The sequence below is a fragment of the Gadus morhua genome, chromosome 23 (genome assembly GCF_902167405.1).
Source record: "Gadus morhua chromosome 23, gadMor3.0, whole genome shotgun sequence".
NCBI classification, from domain to species: domain Eukaryota; kingdom Metazoa; phylum Chordata; class Actinopteri; order Gadiformes; family Gadidae; genus Gadus; species Gadus morhua.
In genome coordinates, this window is record NC_044070.1 from 7,835,954 (window position 1) to 7,858,073 (window position 22,120).

The 22,120-nt window shown below is 47.7% G+C and overlaps 1 protein-coding gene across 1 annotated transcript in view; it reads left to right on the top strand.

Annotated features, from left to right (window-relative positions):
• The window catches only part of gpr158a (G protein-coupled receptor 158a), a 51,049-nt gene extending 30,131 nt beyond the window's left edge, over window positions 1–20,918 (top strand). The window contains exons 6-11 of the mRNA XM_030349423.1: window positions 9,107–9,216; window positions 11,334–11,572; window positions 12,570–12,708; window positions 14,218–14,323; window positions 14,733–14,879; window positions 15,696–20,918. Coding sequence (XP_030205283.1) covers window positions 9,107–9,216; window positions 11,334–11,572; window positions 12,570–12,708; window positions 14,218–14,323; window positions 14,733–14,879; window positions 15,696–17,600 — 2,646 coding nt within the window. The 3' untranslated portion in view covers window positions 17,601–20,918. The remainder of the gene's footprint in view (window positions 1–9,106; window positions 9,217–11,333; window positions 11,573–12,569; window positions 12,709–14,217; window positions 14,324–14,732; window positions 14,880–15,695) is intronic.
• The last annotated feature ends 1,202 nt before the right edge of the window (window positions 20,919–22,120 follow it).

Genomic DNA, 22,120 nt, shown 5'->3' on the forward strand with positions numbered 1-22,120 from the left:
TGAACAGACCTGGGATCCAGTATGGTTAGGTAATTGATTATATGATGGATATTATTTTATGAGTCACAGCATTAATAGTGAGACCAGCGACTAGCACAGAGCCCTCGACATAGCCATGGTAGCTATAGATGAGGCTAACCCAGCGCTGGGGCTTTCACTGTATGGGTGTTCTGTGCTGCGGCTGATTCAATTCCAGCGGAGCCGACGCCGGGCTGCAGGCTTAGCAGATCATCACAGAGGGAATGTAATTAAAGGCAGTTGATGAAGTTCGGGCTAATCAATGCAATTAGTTGCAACAAGGTCCTGGGAACTAATACGCTCTGAAACAGGATCCGATGAGAAGTTCTAGCCAGGATGTTGGCTCGCGCTCCGAGAGCAACTTCCTGTTCAGCGGGTCTGTAATAGAGCTGGCTAGGATTCTGTTTGCTATGACTATTAAGCACATGGCTTTAACCAATGAGACTTGCAGAGGATTTCCTTCCTCTCTATGATGCCTACATGTAGACTTAGATATATTGAACCAAAAACCTTTTGGCTGGAAGTCAAACACCACGACCCCATCCCCCTTTTGATCATGTGTGTGTTCGAATCACCGACCCTGTGAGATACTACACGTAGCTAGGTTTACCGGAGGCTCGGGTTACAGGAAGTGAGGGTCGACTGTTTCCTGGCGGTATTCAGTAAGAGGGAGCCGGTTACAGGACAAGTGTGTTTCCCTGAGTATAAATACCCTGTGTGTTCCCCGGCGAGGAGGCTGAAGGTCAGGTACATGGAGGCTTCCAGACATGTCAACAAGGAGGTCCTCTGTGACCTTTTCCCTAACCTTGCCTTGTGATTAATGAACAGGACACGACTATAGACCAGCGTTAGATAACTATCAATCTGTTCCTACCGGAAGCTTCCTGGGAGCGTTTAACGAGCGTTCCGTCGGCTTTCGCATCCGTTTGGGGAAACACTGCCCTGAAGATCAAGTGAACGATGTCCACTGCGGTTTGCTACTGGCTCCGTCCGAACTGAAGGAAGTAAATGGGAACGATCACTCATACGCGATGACATCGTTCTCTGTGCATTGATTGTTTTCTGACGTTGCCCCCTATGGAGCGCATGTAACGGCAAGTGGACGGTTGATGGATCACCGATGGCTGAGCGACACATTTTCAGTGGAGCCCAGGGGTTACGGTGAAGCAGGAGTCCGCCCGGGTCAGAGCGGTCTTCAGACATGGGTTTGATTTGTACATGGAGGTAACATGTTCTAAATGGGTCTTCTCAAAAAAGAAGTGTGTGTGTGTGTGTGTGTGTGTGTGTGTGTGTGTGTGTGTGTGTGTGTGTGTGTGTGTGTGTGTGTGTGTGTGTGTGTGTGTGTGTGTGTGTGTGTGTGTCCCCAATGGGATTGTCCCTTAGCCCACTCCCTGGTCATGTGATCTGGGCCAGGTGATGTCAGCTGATCAAAGGAGCCAGCAGGACGGCTGAGCCAACAAAGACCTTTGGCAGGTCGAAGGTCAGAGGTCAGGCTGGAGAAAGTAGCAAGCTTGCACTGCTCCGGAGAAAATCATCCACTAAGAGACTGTTCTCCAAAAAAGGCATTCGGACACAAAACATATCTAACCATAACTTCATCATTTTTATTATATTGTATTATTATTACCAACGATAAGCTTGCACATTATCAGTTTGAATTAGCGTCTGGGCTCACTGATATGCCATGCTGTGGAGCCAGTAGTCAAAGCAAATCTTTATATAGACTTCTTATTCTTTACGCTGAATAATTCCACTGTTCCACAGACACGTGTGTGCATGCACACAAGGACACACACATGCACTTCTAAATGTGTCACATGCAATGTGGCCCGAATAAAATTAGAACATTTTCTGTATATGTGCGTGTGTTTGTGTGTGCTTGTGTAAGGCAGACGGAAGTGTTCCAGCAAGCGAGCACAAAAGAAGAGACAAAATTACGTCTCAGGCGAAGATGGCTGTTTCTATTTCTGGCTTTGGAGAGGAAAGTGTGTGTGTGTGTGTCTCTGTCTGGCTGTGGAGATGGTATTCTGTGGATGGTGGGATTGAGTATTTATGTGTGTGTGTGTGTGTGTGTGTGTGTGTGTATGTGTGTGTGTGTGTGTGTGTGTGTTCTGTCTCACAGAAGACGGGCTAGTGCGTGCGTGCCTACCTGGCTATTTGTGTGTGCGTGTGTGTGCTTGCCTGACTGCTTGTGTGTTCTGTCTGGCTATAGAACAGCTATGTCTGTGTGTGCCTCTGCGTGTGTACGTTTGCACATACACACAGTCCCACAAGACTAGAGTGTCTTTTGCCAACAGATATATTATATATATATATACAGTTGCACTTGAAAAGTTGAAAAGTTACTTAAGTTACGTAAGTCTGAACTGTTCTGTTCCACAGCGTTCCGGTACTCTTCTCTAGCCTATTTGGCGCTCTCTTGTCGTTAGCATCGTAGCTCACCTCAGACTACCCGTCAGAGGGCATCCACCCCAGTGAGGGCTCCTCTGCCTTCATGCTCCTCCTCAGGGCCCCGGGGCCTCCCTCCACTGGGAGCCCGGCCCTGGCTGGCGTGCGAGTTAGCAGACGAGACGTCAGAACTCCCCAGGAGGCTAATTACAGAGCGGCGCGGCCAGGTGACGCCGCGCCCTGACCTGACGGGAGACCACACAGGCTGCCTCACGCCCCTCCTCCTCCTTCCCTCTCCCGTCCTCCCCTCTTCTTTGCCATCATCTCCTCCCTCCTTCCCTTGTTTCCTTCCTACTCCTCTCCTCCCTGCTCTTCTCCGATCACCTGTCTCCTTCCCTCCCCCCCCTCGTCTCCTCTCATCTCATCTTCTCTGTTTTAATGTATTCCCTGCTCCTCTCTGCTCCTCTCCTCTTAACTCCACTCTCTTTGCTGCTGCTCTCTTCCCCCCCCCCCCCCCCCCCCCCCCACTCTCCTGTCTGATCCTCTCCTATTCGCTCCCATTCCCTCCCCTCCTCCCACCTCCTTTAATCCCTGCCTCCATCTTCCTCCGTTCCCTTCTGTCCACACCCTCCTCCGTCTGCCTCTACCCCCCTCCTGTCCTCTCCTCCCCTCCCTCCCCCCCCCCCTCCTGTCCTCTCCTCCCCTCCCTCCCCCCGCCCTGTCTCCCTCTCCTCCCCATACTGACACCTTCACACTCAACTAAGTAGTTCTTGGAGTTGCTGCGTGTGTGTGTGTGGCGGAGCCTCGGCTCTGAGCTCGTCAGACCTCCGCTCGCCGTGCGGGGAGGAGTCACATGACCGGCCGACGCCCCCGCAACACAACGCCGCGAGGAGAAGATCAGCTGCACTCCGTCCAGTTGGATGGATGGGGTGGACAGACAGAGAGAGACACACACAGACACACAGACAGGTGGATGGATACAGAGATACAAAGAGAGAGAGAGAGAGAGAGAGAGAGAGAGAGAGAGAGAGAGAGAGAGAGAGCGATAGAGAGGTCTAATTCTGCATAAACAGATACTGAACTGTTTGTCGATAGAAAATATACACCGAACGAAATATCAAATGCCAGAAAGAAAGAATGACGGAAGGAAAGAAGAAAGACTAAAAGAAAGAGAACGAGACAGAGGCAAGGAGAACATTGTTCCATGGAGATTCCTGCCGACCGGCGGCCACGCTCCACAGCGCTCCGTCTCCCAGGGAGCCGTGTCCTGGAGGATGACAGGTGAGACGCCGTCCCCGGGCCGGGCTGAGCCGGGATGTAATTGACACCCGGCCCACCTCGGGGAGCGCTGACGGCTGGAGGAACCATTACCGCCCGCCAGCCGCCAGCCGCCAGCCACCGCCCGCCCTCATATAAAAACACATTTGTCGCGATTACCACAGCTCCACCCCTCCCCCCCTCCAACACCCACCTGGACCCCCCTCCGCCCCAGCCCACCCACAGATGGGACCTTGTGCATTCACAGAACAAAAGCCCTCCTCCGGTAGGAACGTCCACCTGGCTACTGGGCTAATAAGCGCCGCTAGCTAACGAGCTAACTAGGCAGCGCAGAGGACCGTGCTGCATGGGGGCGGGGCCTGAAGACCGGATGAGCAGGAACATTGGAATCATACAGTAGTGGCAAAAACATGAAGTGGTGATGGTGGTCATGATGATGGTGAGGAGGAGGATAATGATGAAGAGGCCACCAGCCAAGGTGGATCAGGGGTGAAACGTGATGAGGAGTTCTGTTTTGACTCCCATCTTTTTCCTTTCTCTTCACAGACAAAGCGAACGATAGGACAGATAACTTTTGGTTCCATTGGGTTTTAGGAAAAGATTCTCTGAAAAACAGGAAACATAATTTCTGCCCCCAAAATACTCGGGTAACAAAGTAAAAATTGCATTTAGTTTATTCTTCGTTATATTTTAAGACCCCTTAGCCCAAATGAACACACTCTGCCTGTGATGCCCCCTAACCCTTAGATGTTCCTTAATAACATGTATCTCAATTCACTACATCGCTTTAGATAAAAGCATGTATTTCATCACATCATCATCATGAATAATTGAATGTAAGATGTAATCTGATGAAAACTATTAGTGGGTAGTTGATAAGTTTAACTTAAGTACATCAGGTATAGTGAGGTCTTCGTTTGGGTGGAAGCTACGAGTCTTCAGGCCTGACTAATCGATTTCCGAGCATCTCTGACCTTGACAGGAAGAGGGCTTCCGCCTGGCTAATCTATCCCAGAGGCATTCATCCTCTTTATTGATTGATCGTGCCACCCTATCACACACACACACACGCACGCGCACGCACGCACACACGCACGCACACACGCACGCACGCACGCACACACACACACACATTTACATGTTTATTACCTCCACTTTACAAAGTCAATTACAAGCGGGTTGCCGGTTCTGTGCCGGTCGTGCTCTAATTAAAACCCTCTCCACCGGCCATGTTTGCTGGCGTGTAATTTGGTTGTGCACGTGACGTTTTCGCCTCGCCGACGGCAGCTAATTATCACAAGCTCCCCTAACACAATGTGACCTGTGTGTGCGTCTCGCAGTTGTGTGCGCAGACGCGTCGTGTGTGTGTGTGTGTGTGTGTTGACGTGTCGCCAGAGAGAGCTGTTGACAGGCCGCCTGACGCGCTGTTTCGGGACAGACCTCCTTCTCATTCTGTGTAGGTCTTCGGTATCATCACCGAAGCCATTTAAGACGGGACTTGGCTGCGGTGAAATCCTACCCACAATCGCTCTTGCTCTGTCACTATTGGTTTGGGCCTCTCTCAGATTCATTGTTAGCGGCGCTGGGTATGTTTGTGTCTACGTGTGTCTGTGTGTCTATGGTGTGTGTGTACGTCCAAACTTGTGCGTCCGTGTTTCCGCACACCCTTATGTGTGTGGAGTTGCGTTTCTCAGTGTCCACCTAAGTGAGACCCTTCTCCATTTTGTTAAGAAAGACTTACAGTTAACTAGTAAGTTAAGGGTTTGATACACCAAGTCAGGTCCATTTCATCTGTAAAGCCCTGAGTCACAAAAAGTCTCCAAAGGGCTTCACAGACTTGCATTATAACACTCCCCTTAATCCTCTTAAGGACAAGGAAAATCTCCTATAAATCCCAGATGGAAGAAACTAACTTTGAGAAGGAACTCAGAAGAGGGATTCTTCCTTCCAGGGACGGTTAGGAGGGCAAAGGTTGCCCTATGGACAGAGGAAATATGCTATCAAAAAACAAAGCAGAAACAAGGGTTAGGTAAACAAGCATTCGATTCAGAGTACATTCTTAATTCAGAGGGAAATGCTCTGTAAATGTCCTATGTAAATGTAAATTGTTCATACTTTGACTAGCTTACTGTGAGAATTCCTCTACTCACAAATAAATATGAACACAAAAAATCAGTAACCATGAAATATATCGAAAAATATGAATTGTAATTTTTACTCTTTATTATTTATTTTTACTTGGATTACCTGGATATTACCCTTATATATGTACACCCTGGAACCACAGCCAGAACAACCACAGCTGGGGGTGTGCTGCGTCATCCCCATGCCCACGAGGACGCTCTCTCACTGGGCTCGGGGAGCCGCTGAACGGGGGTGGTGCGTGGAGCCAGCTGGTGGTGAACGAAACTGGAGGTGATGGTGAGAAGCATGATGGGTAATCAAAAGGGACGCAGGGTGTGAGTGGCGTGAGTCGTCCTGACGCACTAGCAGTTTTCCCCGCGTCAGTCCGGATGCTTCTCATGTCGCTGACGTCATCGTTTCAAAACCTCTAAAATATATCGTTAGAATATCCCCACGCCTTAATTTGATGTGACGCGTGAGTCATCTGTTTTTGAGGTAAGGGTTAGGGGGCATCTTGCTCAAGGATGCCTCCAGGTAGCTAAAGGACACTGGGGGTTCGAACCCAGAACCTTTCAGCTGGGAGTGGAACACGCTACAGTTTTAACAGATTAAAACGCAGCCCAGAACATCCCAACCAAGCCGCCAGGCCCACCCGGCGCGTGACAGAGATCCAGATGCCGTTCCTCTATTTTTCTAAAAGTGTGTCTTGAACCCTGCTGTCCCCTTGTGATTTTACTCTTCTCTTTTTTTCTGTTCATCCGTGTGCGGTCGGTCCCTCGGGAACCTGAACGTGCGTCAGCAAGTTGCTTGGCGCCGGTTCGCTCTTTATCGAGTCCTCGGTCCCCCAGTGTGGTCCGGGAGTTACAGGACAAGTAGATAACATATACACAGGGATATTGTTGTTATGAAGGCTGTTTTACTTTCACTCTGCACAGGTTAAGTCGGTGAATACCACCGTGGAAAATGTTATGTAAATAGTAAAACTAGGCTCACTCGGAAGGCTAGAAAAGGGTTTCTCCTCGGTTAAGTCTATTCTGCAGAAGTGCATAATAGAATTGTTATTATTTTGTAAACATGCCTTTGTGTAGATAAATTAAAAGACATTCAAATTAAAATACATTTCTAACTGTACCTCACACCTCGCCCACTCAAATCAACGACTTAGTGCTAATTCAGAGGATTACAGTGCGTGCCAGCCGACCAGATGCTCAACAGAAGTGACTTTACTGTAGACCATTGTTTACAAAGTTGAAGCAAGACCATGGCTCCTCCCTTGGGTCCTGGCCCCTCCCACAGGCCCCTGCTCCTCCCACTGGGCCTTGGCTTGTCCCACCGGGCTCTTGGCGTGCCCCAACTGACTGCAACCCAGCGTGCAAAAAACATCCACGCAACCCGCTTCAGTAGTACCGCCTAAGGGAACGAATTAATGCTTCGGCTAATCGGATTAACATTAACAATCCCACAGGGAAAATCGCTGCACATCTGCAACCAAAAGATAATTATGCTGCTCAGATGGGTTTTTGCCGCCTTTTATGTTTTTTGGAAGACAGTCAGTGTTTGCTTTGTGTGCGTGTGTCTGTGTGTGTGTTTGTGTGCGTGTGTCTGTCTGTGTGTTTGTGTGTGTGTGTCTGTGTGTGTCTTTGTGCGTTTGTGTTTCTGCGTGTGTTCGGTTGGGCACCATTTCAGTGATTTGTTTCTTAGTGGCAAAAAACACATGGCTTTCTGCCCCCCCCTTTGGGTCAACTCTCTCTGGGTGTTTTGTTTATTTTTAACGCACAAAAATCGTTTTCTCTTGCAGTTAGAGTACGAGAAACACAGAAACACATCCTCCGTCTCATATAGGGTGCCGTGTTGGAACGCCAGCAGGGAATTAAAATGTTGTTCGTGTCCAATGCGCCTCCCCCACCTGATGACACGCAGCCTGTACCAGCGTTGCCGTGGCGCGGGGAACAGTCACAGCGTTAATTACTCTGCATGATGTGGAGGAATCTTCAGGTGCATTCTGGGCCGGAGACATTCATCTCCCCTGGAGGCTTGCCAGTTAATGAAAAACACCAGAAGCGTGTGTGTGTCTATGTGTGTTCTCTCGCACGCCCGGCTGTACCAGGGATATCTCACGTGTGCGGACGCCAGATGCGCCGTGATTGCGGGGGACGTGTCACAGCTGAGCGCCACCTCGCTTTGTGCGTTTCCAACACACTGCGTTGTGTTGTGCGTGTCGTGTCGCGTGTTCTGTGTTTTTTGTGTTTATCACACAGAATTATGGATCGCTTTAAAATGGCAGAATCTTTGAGTGGTATAAAGGAAGAAAGAGGCTGGAATGAAAGGAAATGAAGAACCACACGCTATGACCTTGAAGGGATTTCAAGGTCAACGCTTTTCGTCTAATTGGCCAATTAGCTCAGCTAAAGGCTGGCTGACTAATTGGTCATTAAAAAGTGCCATCGATGAATACAAATAGATGACGTCCATCGTACACATGAACTAGAATGAACCAGTTCTGTGTTGTTTTGAAAGCGGTCCAATGAGGACGGATGCAGACACTTCCTTTGACTCGGTTCACCGTGTAGAGTATGGAGGTATGAGCGCGTGTGTGTCTCTGTGTTCCAGAGGTGTGAGCGTGTGTGTGTCTCTGTGTTCCAGAGGTTTGAGCGTGTGTGTCTCTGTGTTCCAGAGGTGTGAGCGTGTGTGTCTCTGTGTTCCAGAGGTGTGAGCGTGTGTCTCTCTGTGTTCCAGAGATGTGAGCGTGTGTGTCTCTGTGTTCCAGAGGTTTGAGCGTGTGTGTCTCTGTGTTCCAGAGGTGTGAGCGTGTGTGTCTCTGTGTTCCAGAGGTGTGAGCGTGTGTCTCTCTGTGTTCCAGAGATGTGAGCGTGTGTGTCTCTGTGTTCCAGAGGTTTTAGCGTATGTGTCTCTGTGTTCCAGAGGTTTTAGCTTGTGTGTCTCTGTGTTCCAGAGATGTGAGCGTGTGTGTCTCTGTGTTCCAGAGGTTTGAGCGTGTGTGTTTCTGTGTTCCAGAGGTGTGAGCGAGTGTGTGTCTCTGTGTTCCTGAGGTTTGAGCGTGTGTGTTTCTGTGTTCCAGAGGTGTGAGCGAGTGTGTGTTTCTGTGTTCCTGAGGTTTGAGCGTGTGTTTCTGTGTTCCAGAGATGTGAGCGTGTGCGTCTCTGTGTTCCAGAGGTTTGAGCGTGTGTGTTTCTGTGTTCCAGAGGTGTGAGCGAGTGTGTGTCTCTGTGTTCCTGAGGTTTGAGCGTGTGTTTCTGTGTTCCAGAGGTGTGAGCGAGTGTGTGTTTCTGTGTTCCAGGTCCTCATCCTGTACTTCCAGCCCAGCGTGTTCCGCTGCATCCTCCTCAGATGGGTTCGACTGCTGGGCTTCTCCACCGTCTACGGCACCCTCACCCTGAAGCTGTACCGGTAATACACCCTCACACACACACCCTCACCCTCAAGCTGTACCGGTAATACACCTTAACACACACACCCTCACACACACACCCTCACCCTGAAGCTGTACCGGTAATACACCCTAACACACACACACCCTCACACACACACCCTCACCCTGAAGCTGTACCGGTAATACACCCTAACACACACACCCTCACACACACACCCTCACCCTGAAGCTGTACCGGTAATACACCCTAACACACACACCCTCACCCTGAAGCTGTACCGGTAATACACCCTCACACACACACCCTCACCCTCAAGCTGTACCGGTAATACACCCTCACACACACACCCACACCCTCAAGCTGTACCGGTAATATACACACACACACACACCCTCAAGCTGTACCGGTAATATACACACACACACCCTCAAGCTGTACCGGTAATATACACACACACACCCTCAAGCTGTACCGGTAGTACACACACACACACACCTTCAAGCAGTACCGGTAATACACACCGACACAAACACTCAGGCTGTACCGGTAATACACTCACAGGGTGCAGTGCGGTACATATCCAGGTACTTTAGATTCATGGCCTGGCGATGCACAGCTGGACGGAGCCTCATGGAAGCAACATCATGGTGCAGCACCACTGCTAGGATTATCAAAGGCTCACTCGTGGGGTTCTCCTCGATGAATGAACACCTGCTCACACTATGTGAGCGTAACATGTTTCCATAAACTGCCGGGTCAGGTTAAAGATATGTTTTAACATAAATGATCAGGCAAAATGACAATGCACCTTATACATTCTCCCAGTGGGACTGTGGAGGCCGGGTGAAGAGCCTTTGAAACCTTTGTAAGTGTGCTGCCCGGACAAAATCGTATACTCAATGCTAGCATACCAATGAGATGCAATGGGCAGTCAATCCAAACAAGATTAACTGAGAGAGAGAGAGAGAGAGAGAGAGAGAGAGAGAGAGAGAGAGAGAGAGAGAGAGAGAGAGAGAGAGAGAGACAGAGAGACAGACAGACAGACAGACAGACAGACAGACAGACAGACAGACAGACAGACAGACAGACAGACAGAGCGAGCGAGCGAGGCCCCAGGGGCCAGGAGAGAGATTTTAACGTGAATTGACAGCCTTGTTTGTTTTGCGGGGGTACGGGCGATATACCGGTTAGTAGAACATGACAGTGGATCGTGATTCAAGTTGGAGGGATGTGCTTCGATCCGACAGAAGTCCATTAACCTTTACTAGGTCCCAGTTAATCATCCAATGTACAATAATAGCTACACGTGTGCAAACCTTCCAACATACATGGCGACAACTGCACACTTGAGGTGATACATTGATGATGTATTATTAACTACAATATATATATACAGTATATGGCCGAACCCAGGGCGTTTTGGCTGTGAGTCAAACAACCATCTTATCTGGCGGACAGTTGGCTGACCGACCCTCAGCCAGGTGGTCCCGTCCCACCAGATGACGTCCCTGGTTAACGAGAGGGCGGGGCGGCCCAGACCAGGTTCACGTGCACAGTTCACGTGCACGGTTGACGATTCCATTAGATAACGGCCGCTCGTTGGGCAGGAACACAGAGGAGGGGCTCACACCAGCAGGTGTGGAGGCGGCGGGCTTAACGAGGTGCTGACCCCCCCCCCGTTTGGCTGCGCCGAGGTCGTCGCTCAAAGCCTTGTTCTGCTCCGATCAAACAACAGCCGGTGTGGTCGTAGGAGAGGGGCTTTCTGGGAGTCGTTTTGAACGATTTGCTGTTCGATTTACATGGAGGTTACCCAGGGTCTGAAATCCACTTCTGTGCATAAAAAAGTCATTAAAAGAGCTACTCAGCTTGATTAGTAGTTTCACTGGTAGGAGTCCAAGGTTTATCGGTACGTTTATGACGTGTAAATCACCCTATAGAAGCAACAAAATGTTACGCCACCATATTAAGTTGATTAACTGGATTAAGTAAATTGTATACTCATGGTCAAGCTGTTCAAGCTGTTATACTGCAGTCCCAGAAACCAACTGGACAGAGGTCCGAACTAACTGTCTCTCACTCCCTGTTTCCTTCACCTTCTCCTCCCCCCACATCCCCCTCCGCCTCCGCCCGCAGGGTCCTGAAGGTGTTCCTGTCGCGCACGGCGCAGCGCGTCCCGTACATGACCAGCTGGCGGGTGCTGCGTCTGCTGGGCATCATCATGCTGGTGGTCTGCTGGTTCCTGGTGGCCTGGACCTCCGCCGTGTGCCAGCACCCGGACCCCCGGGGGGCCCTCATCCACGTGGGCTACACCCCCGACCGGCTGCAGTTCAGCATGTGTCTGATGGACCGCTGGGACTACATGATGGCCGTCGGTGGGTCCCCTGCTTTTAATGTGAGACGGCGGCTCAGGAGGTACAGCGGGTTGGCTGGTAACCGGAAGGTCGCTAGTTCGATCCCCGGCTCCTCCTAGCGGAGTGTCCAGGCGTCAGTGAGCAAGACGCTCACTGCTCCTGATGAGCTGGTTATCGCCTTGCATGGTTGACTCCGCCGTCCGTGTGTGATTGTGTGCATAAACCGTTAGAAGATAGAAGCGTCTGCTAATGTAAATTTAAATATTATTTTTTCATTCATTTAGAATTTTCGAGGCCGCATGACGGTTCTATACGAAGCGAGCAGAAACATACAACAAAGTACCTTTGCGCTTCGCTCAAGTAAATCCTTAGGTTTCTATTATTTTTACGGGTCGTGCTACAAATATGAACTAAAATCCGCGCTCTGTGGCAGGCTTTAGAATCATGACTGGACTCTTATTTTGCAACACAATGTGCAGGTTACATTGAGGCAACATAAGGTAGGGCTGGGCGATTACATTTTATCGAATTTCATTCGAATTTTCGATCTCGATTTAGATTTTAGCGTAAAATGATCACAAAACTAATGTCATCGATTTTTTTATTTTGTTTTATTGTTTTATAGAAAGAAAGAACAGTAGGATACATATCTGTACATTATTTTTGGTTTGAACATTTTCTTTTTGAACATTTTTTGTATTTATTTGAGGCGAAATTTTTAAGCTCTCAGTTACAAAGGGATTTTGTGAGAGACATGCTGAAAAAATACATCATGTTTTCAAACTCAAAAATAATCGTTTGAATAATCATGATTTCAATATTGACCAAAATAATCGTGGTTAGGATTTTTTCCATAATCGAGCAGCCCTCACATAAGGTAACATAAATATATATATCTAAAATTTATGTGATCAAAAATGAAATGTGAATATAAATGTGTTTATAAAAATGTACAAAGATAACATGCATTTGATTAAAACACGCATAACTATAAGCGCCTGTATGTGTGTGTCCCCAGCTGAGTTCCTGTTCCTGCTGTGGTCCGTGTACCTGTGTTTTGCCGTGCGCACCGTCCCGTCGGCGTTCCACGAGCCGCGCTACATGGCCTGCGCGGTCCACAACGAGCTCGTCCTGTCGGCCATCTTCTACATCGTCAGGTAGGCCCCAAGCTCCTCCCCCTGGGAACGGAGCTCCCAGCAACACTCAGACGGCTAGCAGGGGGCAGAGGCATCGCAGGTTATTTCAGTCCTCTATTGTAGAGATAAGATGACAAATATAGATTGTATATAAATATATTTATACACATTTTGATAATTCGACTTAATCATCAAGTAATATACCAAATAAATAATGTCTAGCTTGTAGCATGTCAAGCAGCAAGCAAGCTTACTGCTTGATAAATCCTAATATTATTTTTTTTTCTGATCAATTAAGTTCAGATCTAATTCAGTTAGGATTAAAACAAAAATCCTACACTGCTTGTCAAATTTAAACATCCCTTTGGTCTATGGTTACTTTTGATAGGCATTTGCCCTTTATGACATTTAAAGACATATTGATCAATTGATAAATGAATCAATAGATTAATAAAGGACAATTGCAGCACAATACATACAGTCCAGGGTCCCTAATGAAAGTCTTGACTTTATTGTAAAATACCACTATATGTACTTTATTAATCCCATACGGGAAATGTGGGTACCTAAATTAAACAAATAACCCCCCCCCCCCCAAAAAAAAAAGACTATCTACACAATTTCACTATAGGTAGTAGCAATGTAAAGGTAAAATGCTAATTGAAAATAAACATTGCTGACAACATGCGTTGCTGTGGACCAATAGCGGTGCAGCGTGGCTGTCGGAGAGAGATCTGCTGGCGTGGAACATTAAACCGTCTGGCAGGGAGGTACAGCCAATCAACAGCGGCGGAATCCAATGTGCAGGCCGAGACAGGAGCACACAGATCCACTTAAGCTCAAAATAAATGCAGTGTGTCTCCTCCTCCCAGCTTCCCCTAGCTCTGTCTCACTCGGTCTCCGGGAATGCTCCAGACAAGACCGAAGCAAACGAAAGCTGATATGTGTTCTCGTGCTAACCGATCTAGAAGGCTGGGCTAATGGAGTCACAAAAAGTGCTTGCGTTTATTTTCCATTCATTTTAAAAAGTTCATTAATCAGTAATCAGTAATTTATTCATAAATGTTTGGTTCTGTGTTTGCAACAGGGAGACAGAGGCATAGCTGTTATTATGGTTCTTAAACAGAGTTGATTCATGATATTGAGTTATGAGGTTTGTAGTGTGGTAGGTACTCTGTGAATTGTGTCTTAATGGATCATTGCGTAGTGAAAGGTTGCGCTGCAGGAGGCTGTGACACAGAAACCATGTGACCCACATCCAGTTCCAGGTGGATTTAGATTCTTGTGTTTCAAAATTGTGTTTTAATGTATTTTCCGTCTCTCTCTATCTCTCTTGATTCATATCTCCTTCTCTTTCTCTCTCTTGCTCTCCCCCTCTTTTCCCTTCTCTCCCGCTCCCTCTCCTGCCTAATGCCTTTGTCCACTCGCCCCTGTGTGTCTCTCTCTCGCTGTCGCTCCACTCCCTCCTTATGTCTCTATCTCTCTCTACTCTCTCTCTCCACTCTACCCCTATGTCTCTCTCCCCTCCAGGTTCACACTGGCTTCAGAGCTCCACCCAGACTGGATGCTGCTGCTGTTCTTCACCCACACCCACCTCACTGTCACGGTCACGCTAGGCCTGCTGCTTGTCCCCAAGGTACTCCTCCTCCACCAGCACCCCCACACAGAGTAACAGCTCCCCCTTCACTCACCTGCTCTTCTAAGGCCAGCCTCACTTCATCAAATGTGGGCACACCTTCGCACAGACAACTCAACTTTTTTTTGCTCTGAAAATAGTGTATAAGATATATGTTTTAGATATTCTATTTACTTCATTGAATAACCAGACAGGTCCCACGTTCAGAAAGTTGTCCTGCTATTGACTATTTGGTAATTTAGTAGACACTTTTATCCAAAGCAACTAACAGAGATTTATTTTAGATCCATTCCATTCAGGGAGTGTGAGGGGGTAGCTGGCTCTAGGATGCCTACATGTAGACCGCAGACTTTACGGTGTGAACCCAGAAACCCTTCAGCCTCTCATCCATCATGTCCCCTCCTCTCAGTTCCTGTTCACCGTGAGCCACCTGAGAGACGACATCGCCTCCGAGGCCTACGAGGACGAGATGGACATGGGTCGCTCCGGGTCCTACCTCAACAGCAGCATCACGTCGGCCTGGAGCGAGCACAGCCTGGACCCCGAGGACATACGGGTAAGCATCCTCAACCCCTCACCCCCATCATTCCTGACCCCCCCTCGTACCCCCTGATCCTTTACCCATGTCTTGTCGACTACCCTTTCCGGTGTATAACCCTTTGGTGATAACCTCACTTCACGGCTGTGAGGCCCACAATGCACTTTTTTCGATTGCAGACGCCGGACGAACCGGTCCATCTCAGTGCTATTATTGGCTGTGGTGGTGGTGGTGGTGGAGGTGGTGGTGGTGGTGGTGGTGGGGGCGTAAGGTCTTGCGACAGGCATTGGGAAAAGCGTACCAACGTGAGCGGACGTGTCTGTTTGTCTGTTCAGCGCTGAACAAGTCTCTCTCTACCCTCAGAAAGTTTTGCCGAGGCTATGCCCGAGGCTTCTTTCACTTTGTTTACCTGAAGGACTGATTAGACGAGTCCATAAACTGCACAATCTTACGAGCGGGCGAGGGACGCTAAAAAGAGGATAAATGAAGTAGCAGAGCTATGAGGCTGTTTCAGACCTAATGTGAACGTTAACCCACACTCACGTTTCCTTATTTTGACGCTGTTCCAGAACTGTCTCGTCTGTCCTTGGCTTTCGATATACCGCCCATGCCGCATCATCGAATCACTCTTTCAGTCATACACATGCTGCATGTCTCTTTGCAATCAATGTGGGCTTTTTTTGTATTAATGTGTATTGTTTATAAACATGCATCTCAAACATCTCAAAGAAGATTCATCTATCCTCAATTGATCAATGACCACACTGTTTCTGCTTACTATCCTCTATCCCATCCCCTGCTATTTCTCCCCCACCCCCCCAAAAAAATATCAAGGAGGAGCTGAAGAAGCTGTACTCCCAGTTGGAGATCTACAAGCGGAAGAAGATGCTGGCCAACAACCCTCACCTGCAGAAGAAGCGGAGCTCCAAGAAGGGTCTGGGCCGCTCCCTGATGCGGCGCATCACCGAGATCCCCGAGTCGGTGCACCGGCAGTGCAGCCGCGACGACAAGGAGTCGGGGGAGCATGGCAGCAACCGCAACAGCATCTGCCAGCTGAGGAAGAACCCCTTCGAACCGGCTCTCCAGCCGGGCAAGACCACCCAAGTCAAGGAGGAGCCCCTGAAGAACAAGGTCTTCTCCCTGAAGAAGTCCCACAGCAGCTATGACCACGTCCGGGACCCCGGCGAGGACTCCAACGGCTCCGCCATGGACAAGATGGAGGTCTCCGAGGCCGAAGGCTCACTCCTGGACACCCTCATGGGCAAGAAGCTGGTCCGGAAGAATTCCGACGAGAAAGTGGACGCCGCCAGTGAATCCACCGAGTCGGTTCCTTTGGTGTGCAAGTCGGCCAGTGCGCATAACCTAACGGCGGACAAGAAGCCACTCCACCCGAGGACGTCCATGCTGCAGAAGTCACTAAGTGTCATCGCGAGTGCCAAGGAAAAGACGATGGGCTTGGCGGGGAAGAGTGTGGAGGACAGCAGCAAGAGGAGCCAGCCGAAGACCAAAGACACAAAGACGTCGGCCCTCGACCCGGAGGAAGAGTGCCAGCCCAAGATGATCAACAGCCAATCGGTGGAGTACAAGCAGACGGCGGCCAAAGGCGGCATCATGAAGCAGCAAGTGAGCGGCAGCCAGCCGTCCATCTGCTCCGACCCGGCCAAGAGCAAGGAGCTCTATGACCTGTCCGAGGTGTGTCCCTGGGAGGTGGAGGACCTCCCAACCCCGTCTGAGAACAAGGTGCAGAAGCACGTGTCCATTGCGCCGAAGGAGACCACAACGCACCATGGTGCAGGAACCAAAGCGGTGAAGCCCCAGCAGCAGCAGAAGCAGCAGAAGGCTTCGGACCTGTCCCCGTCCAACCCCAGGAACTCTAAAGAAATCCCCAGAAATACTGTGGAACGAGCCGATGTATGTCCATGGGAAGAAGGGGGTGGAGGTGAGGTTGGCCATTCGGAAGAATCAAAACCCTCTGGTCAGACTAGAAAGCCTGGACAGCCTTCCCCAAGCCCTCAACCTCAAACCTCTCGGGTGGATGTTTGCCCCTGGGACGCTGAGGAAGTCCCAGACGATTCGGCGCACTCGCAGGACACATCAAAACAGAGGAAGTCCACGACGCAAGCCGATGGGGGCAAGGGTAAAAGTGGCCATTTAGACCCCTCCAAAACAGCCAGCTCTCTGCAGACCTCGATAGCAATAGCTGATGTTTGTCCCTGGGATTCGACGGCAAGAGCAGACGTGTGTCCCTGGGAATCTGACGCCGATCCCTCCGAGTCTGTGAATACCGAGAGACCGGCGAGGTCGCCAACGGCTCCCATGGTTACGGAATCCCCTTTAAGTAAGAAGGTCCCAGCGGCGTCTTCAAGAACAGCAGAGACAGACAGGGCGAGGGAGTGGTCGAAATACCCAGACGACGAGAGAATCCGAACGAAAGCCAAGGAAAAAGGCAAATCCTCTTTGGAGAAACACGCGAGCAAGCCGAAGGTGGTTGAGGTTTGTCCATGGGAGGCGGAGGTGCAGCAATCACAAGCAGTGGAGAAACTGAGAAGCGTCAACATTGGCGCGGCAACGGTGAAACCGGCTGAAGTCTGCCCATGGGACTTTGATGAGGCGGCCAGTCAGAAAGACTTGAGCGATCCAACAGCGAGGAAGACCAGCCCGAAGCCCAGAGGGAAGGTGTCAGGCAGCCCAAAGAAGGCAGATGTTTGTCCTTGGGACTTTGAGGACAGCACAGCGTGACCTTCAAACCGAAATGGACGATTGAACATGTAGTTCTTGTGTGTCTTTTTACTTTTCTTTTTTTTACTTCTGAATCCCAAAATATTAATTTTTACAATTAGTTGGATGACTTGGAAGAAAAGATTATGAAACTCCACAAGTTGCCTTCCTTTCTGTGGTTTTGGATTGAAGTTGTTGTCTATTTTGAGAGAAAAAAGGGTCAATATAAAAGAAAAATATAACAATAAGCATTCCAGTTTATAGTATCGATGGAGGTGGTTCGTAGTCTATACTTATGCAACTTTCCATCCATCAAAGTTTTATTTGACAGTCAATGCCCAAAAACATTTCTATACTGTCAACTGTTTCTTTCTTTTTTTACATTTCCAAGACCATCCAAGCTTGGTTTGGAACATGACACGAAAACAATGAAAGGAAAGTGGATTTTTTTTCCTGTATAACCAGAAACGACAGCAAAATACTGCTAAATGCGGGTTGGGGTGGGGAGAGGGAAACTCCAAAGCGCCAAAGAAAAGAGGTAAAGAGGAAAGAGCGTTGTGTCCGCTCAGATGGACTCTGGTCGGGGAGTCGATGGTGTATCCAGCAGTGCGCACTGTTTTGTAGAGGAAGCGGCCTATAGCACTTTAGCAACACCTGCTAAACGGTATTGAGTGTAGGCGGGGGATAGCATCACCTAGCAGTTAGATCATCCTGATTGCTCTCTGTTGCATCCTTAGCATGACATTACCCGTTGTGAAAATCGACGTGGGAAAATGGTTTTGTCTTTTCAGTTCAACCTAATTTAACTGTATTTCTCAACTAATGCTTCCAAGTCTGCAGAGATGTACTTCTGTATGTGCCTACCTAACTAGAAAGGTCTTGTATTCGGTCTGTTTGTACAGTAGTCCGGGCTAGTAGAGGGTATATACACAGCATGCAGAGCCCGGCAGCCAGAGAAGTCCTACTGCTTGCTCAGCTCAGACTTAGTACTCCATGCTTTGACGAATGCGTTCACATGTGTATTCTAACCAATTCTAATCACTTTCACTTCCTCATGCCTGTAAAATCATCCTTTGCTTCTTGTTCCCATATCACTAAAGACTTGTTTGGTCCGGGTGGGCGAATATATTTCTTACATGGGGACAGTGCATTGTAATGGCAATCCGTCACAGTACACGCTCAGTAAAAAGAGTCACCTACGTCACTTTTGTACATGAATCCAACGTAGAGTGTCTGTGTGTGAGTGTGTGTGTGTGTGTGTGGGGGGGGGGGTGGGGGGGGGTTGTGTGTGTGTATGAAATGTGTGTACATGTCTTTCTGTGTACTCTACATTAAGATGTTGTCAATCTCTGGTAACGTGTGTTAGGCTGCACTAGGTGCAGTCTTCGCTGTTTGCTGTTCCCGTACTCAAGATGTCATGCATGGTAGCTGTAAGAGCCATGTTCTAATCCAGCAGAGGGGTTCTAGTTAACCAAAATATCAAGTTTCCGAACTATTTGTGGAGTTTGTCGGTACACTAATATTTGAATAATATGAGTTGTGTAACAACTAGCACTAAGCCTAGTCCCCGATCTTCACCTGACTAGAATCTTAATCGTGTAGCTTTCAACTTAACCCTAATGTTTACCCAACCATACTACAAACGTTTACCCCCAGCCGAACCTCAAAAGCAACAACACAATCACATACATCAATATAACATTCCGATACATTTCATTTAAATCTTTGAGACAAACAAACCCCATCCAAACGTTTTGTAGTCAATTTGGGCTTAACCAAATAATAAATAAGCACATAAAAATAGTACAAAAAGGAAGAAAGTAACATACATACACAGGTCAATATGTCTGCCATGGCGACGCTAAACATGATTTAGAGGTTGCGAGTAATGGCCGCTGCAGCTGAGTTATTTGTCCTATTGACCCAGCGAGGATGCTGGGAAATATTTCATACTTGGCAGCAGTGGCCCTTAAGAGTGCCACATTTGTCTCGGCTCCTGGAGTATGAGCTCCTGGGGGACGGGGGTCCGCGGCGGCGCAGCTCCTTGCCTGGATGATATATATGCTCCAGACCGGTCACATGCATTGTGACGGCGGAGGGTCCCCTAGCGTCCAATATTAAGACAACGCAGCCAATCCCCCTCCTCCACTCTTAACATGACCCCCCCATCGACTCAGGAATTGGCTCTTCTTAGTTCTGGCCTTAATGTTGGATCAGTAAATGACCATAAACATATCTAAACATAATGTTTTGAACCAAATCACATCAATGTTTACCTATTTAGTGCTCAGTTAAGATAATAACCGGAACCTCCGCATCTAAATTCATATTGAATCAAAAATGTTTGTATTGTTACACCCCTAGTGGGCCTACCAAGGCAATTACATAATATAGATATATACATACATGAAGAAAACAGAATTCTTTGCCTCCATAATTTTTTTCCTGATTAGGCCACAAAGGGCCGGATAGATGAATACAAACAATCCATGATATACATCTACTAAACTTCAGAAATATGGATCTTACTTTTACCAATACAATTATGAGTTAATGGTTGACTTAAATAAATGACCCCTGGTTCTAAAGCCTTTCACCCAGTCTCTCTGTGTGCGGCTGTCTCCCTGTTGAATAGTGTGTACACAGCGATACGCGTCTTTGTCTGTCTCTCTGTACCTCATCGTACTTTGCTCGAGTCACAAGCGAAAACATGTAAAAAGAAAAATAACCATGGCAACCGTTGTTACTGTTTTTCCGACTGTACAGCAACAATTCTGTGCCCGTTGCTCTTTCTCCAAACCAGTCGTTTAGTGTCTGGTTTTTCATGCTGAGTGACCAACTTTGTATTTCAATAATCAATCTAAAACCTGACAACTCTGGAGTCAAATTACATCAAATACTACGACCAATATAACTAGTACCACTAATTGTACTACTATTACTGCTACTTCTATTACTAACAGGTACCACTAACGTTACTACAATACTACTCAATGCTGTTAAGTTGTTGCTCTTGTGGCTTCTGCATGATTTGAAGAAATTAGTAGGACTGATGTTTCACTGCCCTCGACTGAACCAAGACAGAAAAAGTTGAAAAGAGAAAAAAAGAAATACGAAAAAAAAATACACAGACCGAATCTTTTATGGACTGTTACAAGTTGTATAGTGTGTGATACTGTACCTAACCCACTGTATTGCGTGCTTGTTAAACCTACTGCTTAATAACAGAGCAACTAACTAACATATATGAATATTTGTTAGATTTATATATTGTGTTATATTGTGTTAGCATGTACATAAAACATACCTCCACTGCAATAAATATTTATATGAAACGGACCGAACCAGTTATTTGATTTGATATTCCAAAACATTCAAACAATTACACATGTGAACCCACTGAATGAATATGTGATCATATTTTGTTAAAACCAAAGTCTTATCTCCCCTTGAAGCACTTGCTGGGCGTTCACTTAAACATTTAAAGCTTTAGTTAAACTGACAGGTCAGTAACAGTATGGTGTGATCTGTGGTAAAGCAGTGCATCATGGGAAAGAAACGGCAAAGTGCCAGAACAAAGCATGTGCACCCCCCCCCCCCCCCCCCCCCCCCCCCGCTCTGTGTTGGGTGGGTTGCCTGGCGTTGTTTCAGGTCGGTCGAGTTACTGTTGTCTCGCTGCAGACTCTCAGATGGGGAAAGTGGGCGCCTCCTAAAAGCTCCCTGATTCATAACCACTTTAGGACGTGCGCCTTGGCTCCGATCCTGGAACGCTTTTTACGGCTTGTTGTGCTCCTGGACAGAAATCATTGGCAGCCACGCAGAAAACAAGACAAAAGATGGTATCAATGCTAGCTAGCCCTGATGCAGCAAAAAAGACACATAAAACCTAATCTTTTTTTAATAATTCCTGAAGCTAGTGGCTATTAGCTAAGCAAACGCATGACTTTGAGGGCCTAATGCTTATTACCTTGAATGGCTTTGATGATTTAACCCACATAACAAAGTAACCCCACAAATACCAAATGATGAGTTCATTTTTTAAGGAAGAACATATATTGCAATGCACCGTAGACAATGTATGGGGACTTTAATTAGGCCACTGCTCAGTGCTCGGGCCTGTAAGCATAGTAGTCAGGGAACTATTATGTCAACAACACATGCTAGCATTAATTACTATTTTGAAGAGCAATTTTGGAGACGATCAGGAGATCGATAAAGGCCGATGCAGAGAACCAAAAATAGAAACACGTCAGGGAAGGAAACCGAGAAATTAAACCCATGTGAGAAATTAGCTGATGATCCGATACTTATTGATTTCCTGTTGATTTTAAATAACAATGGGCTGCTACAGAGGTTGAGTAAACAAAATATGTCATGTTTGCTATTTAGAGAGAACCGTTTTTGAATATTAACCTTTTAGATTTGATGAATCACATATTTTAACTAACCTAAAATGTATATCAATACCATGTATCATCTTGAGATTACAGATAAACAGCTGAACATTTTGGATAGAGCCAGTATTCCAATCTTTATAATGT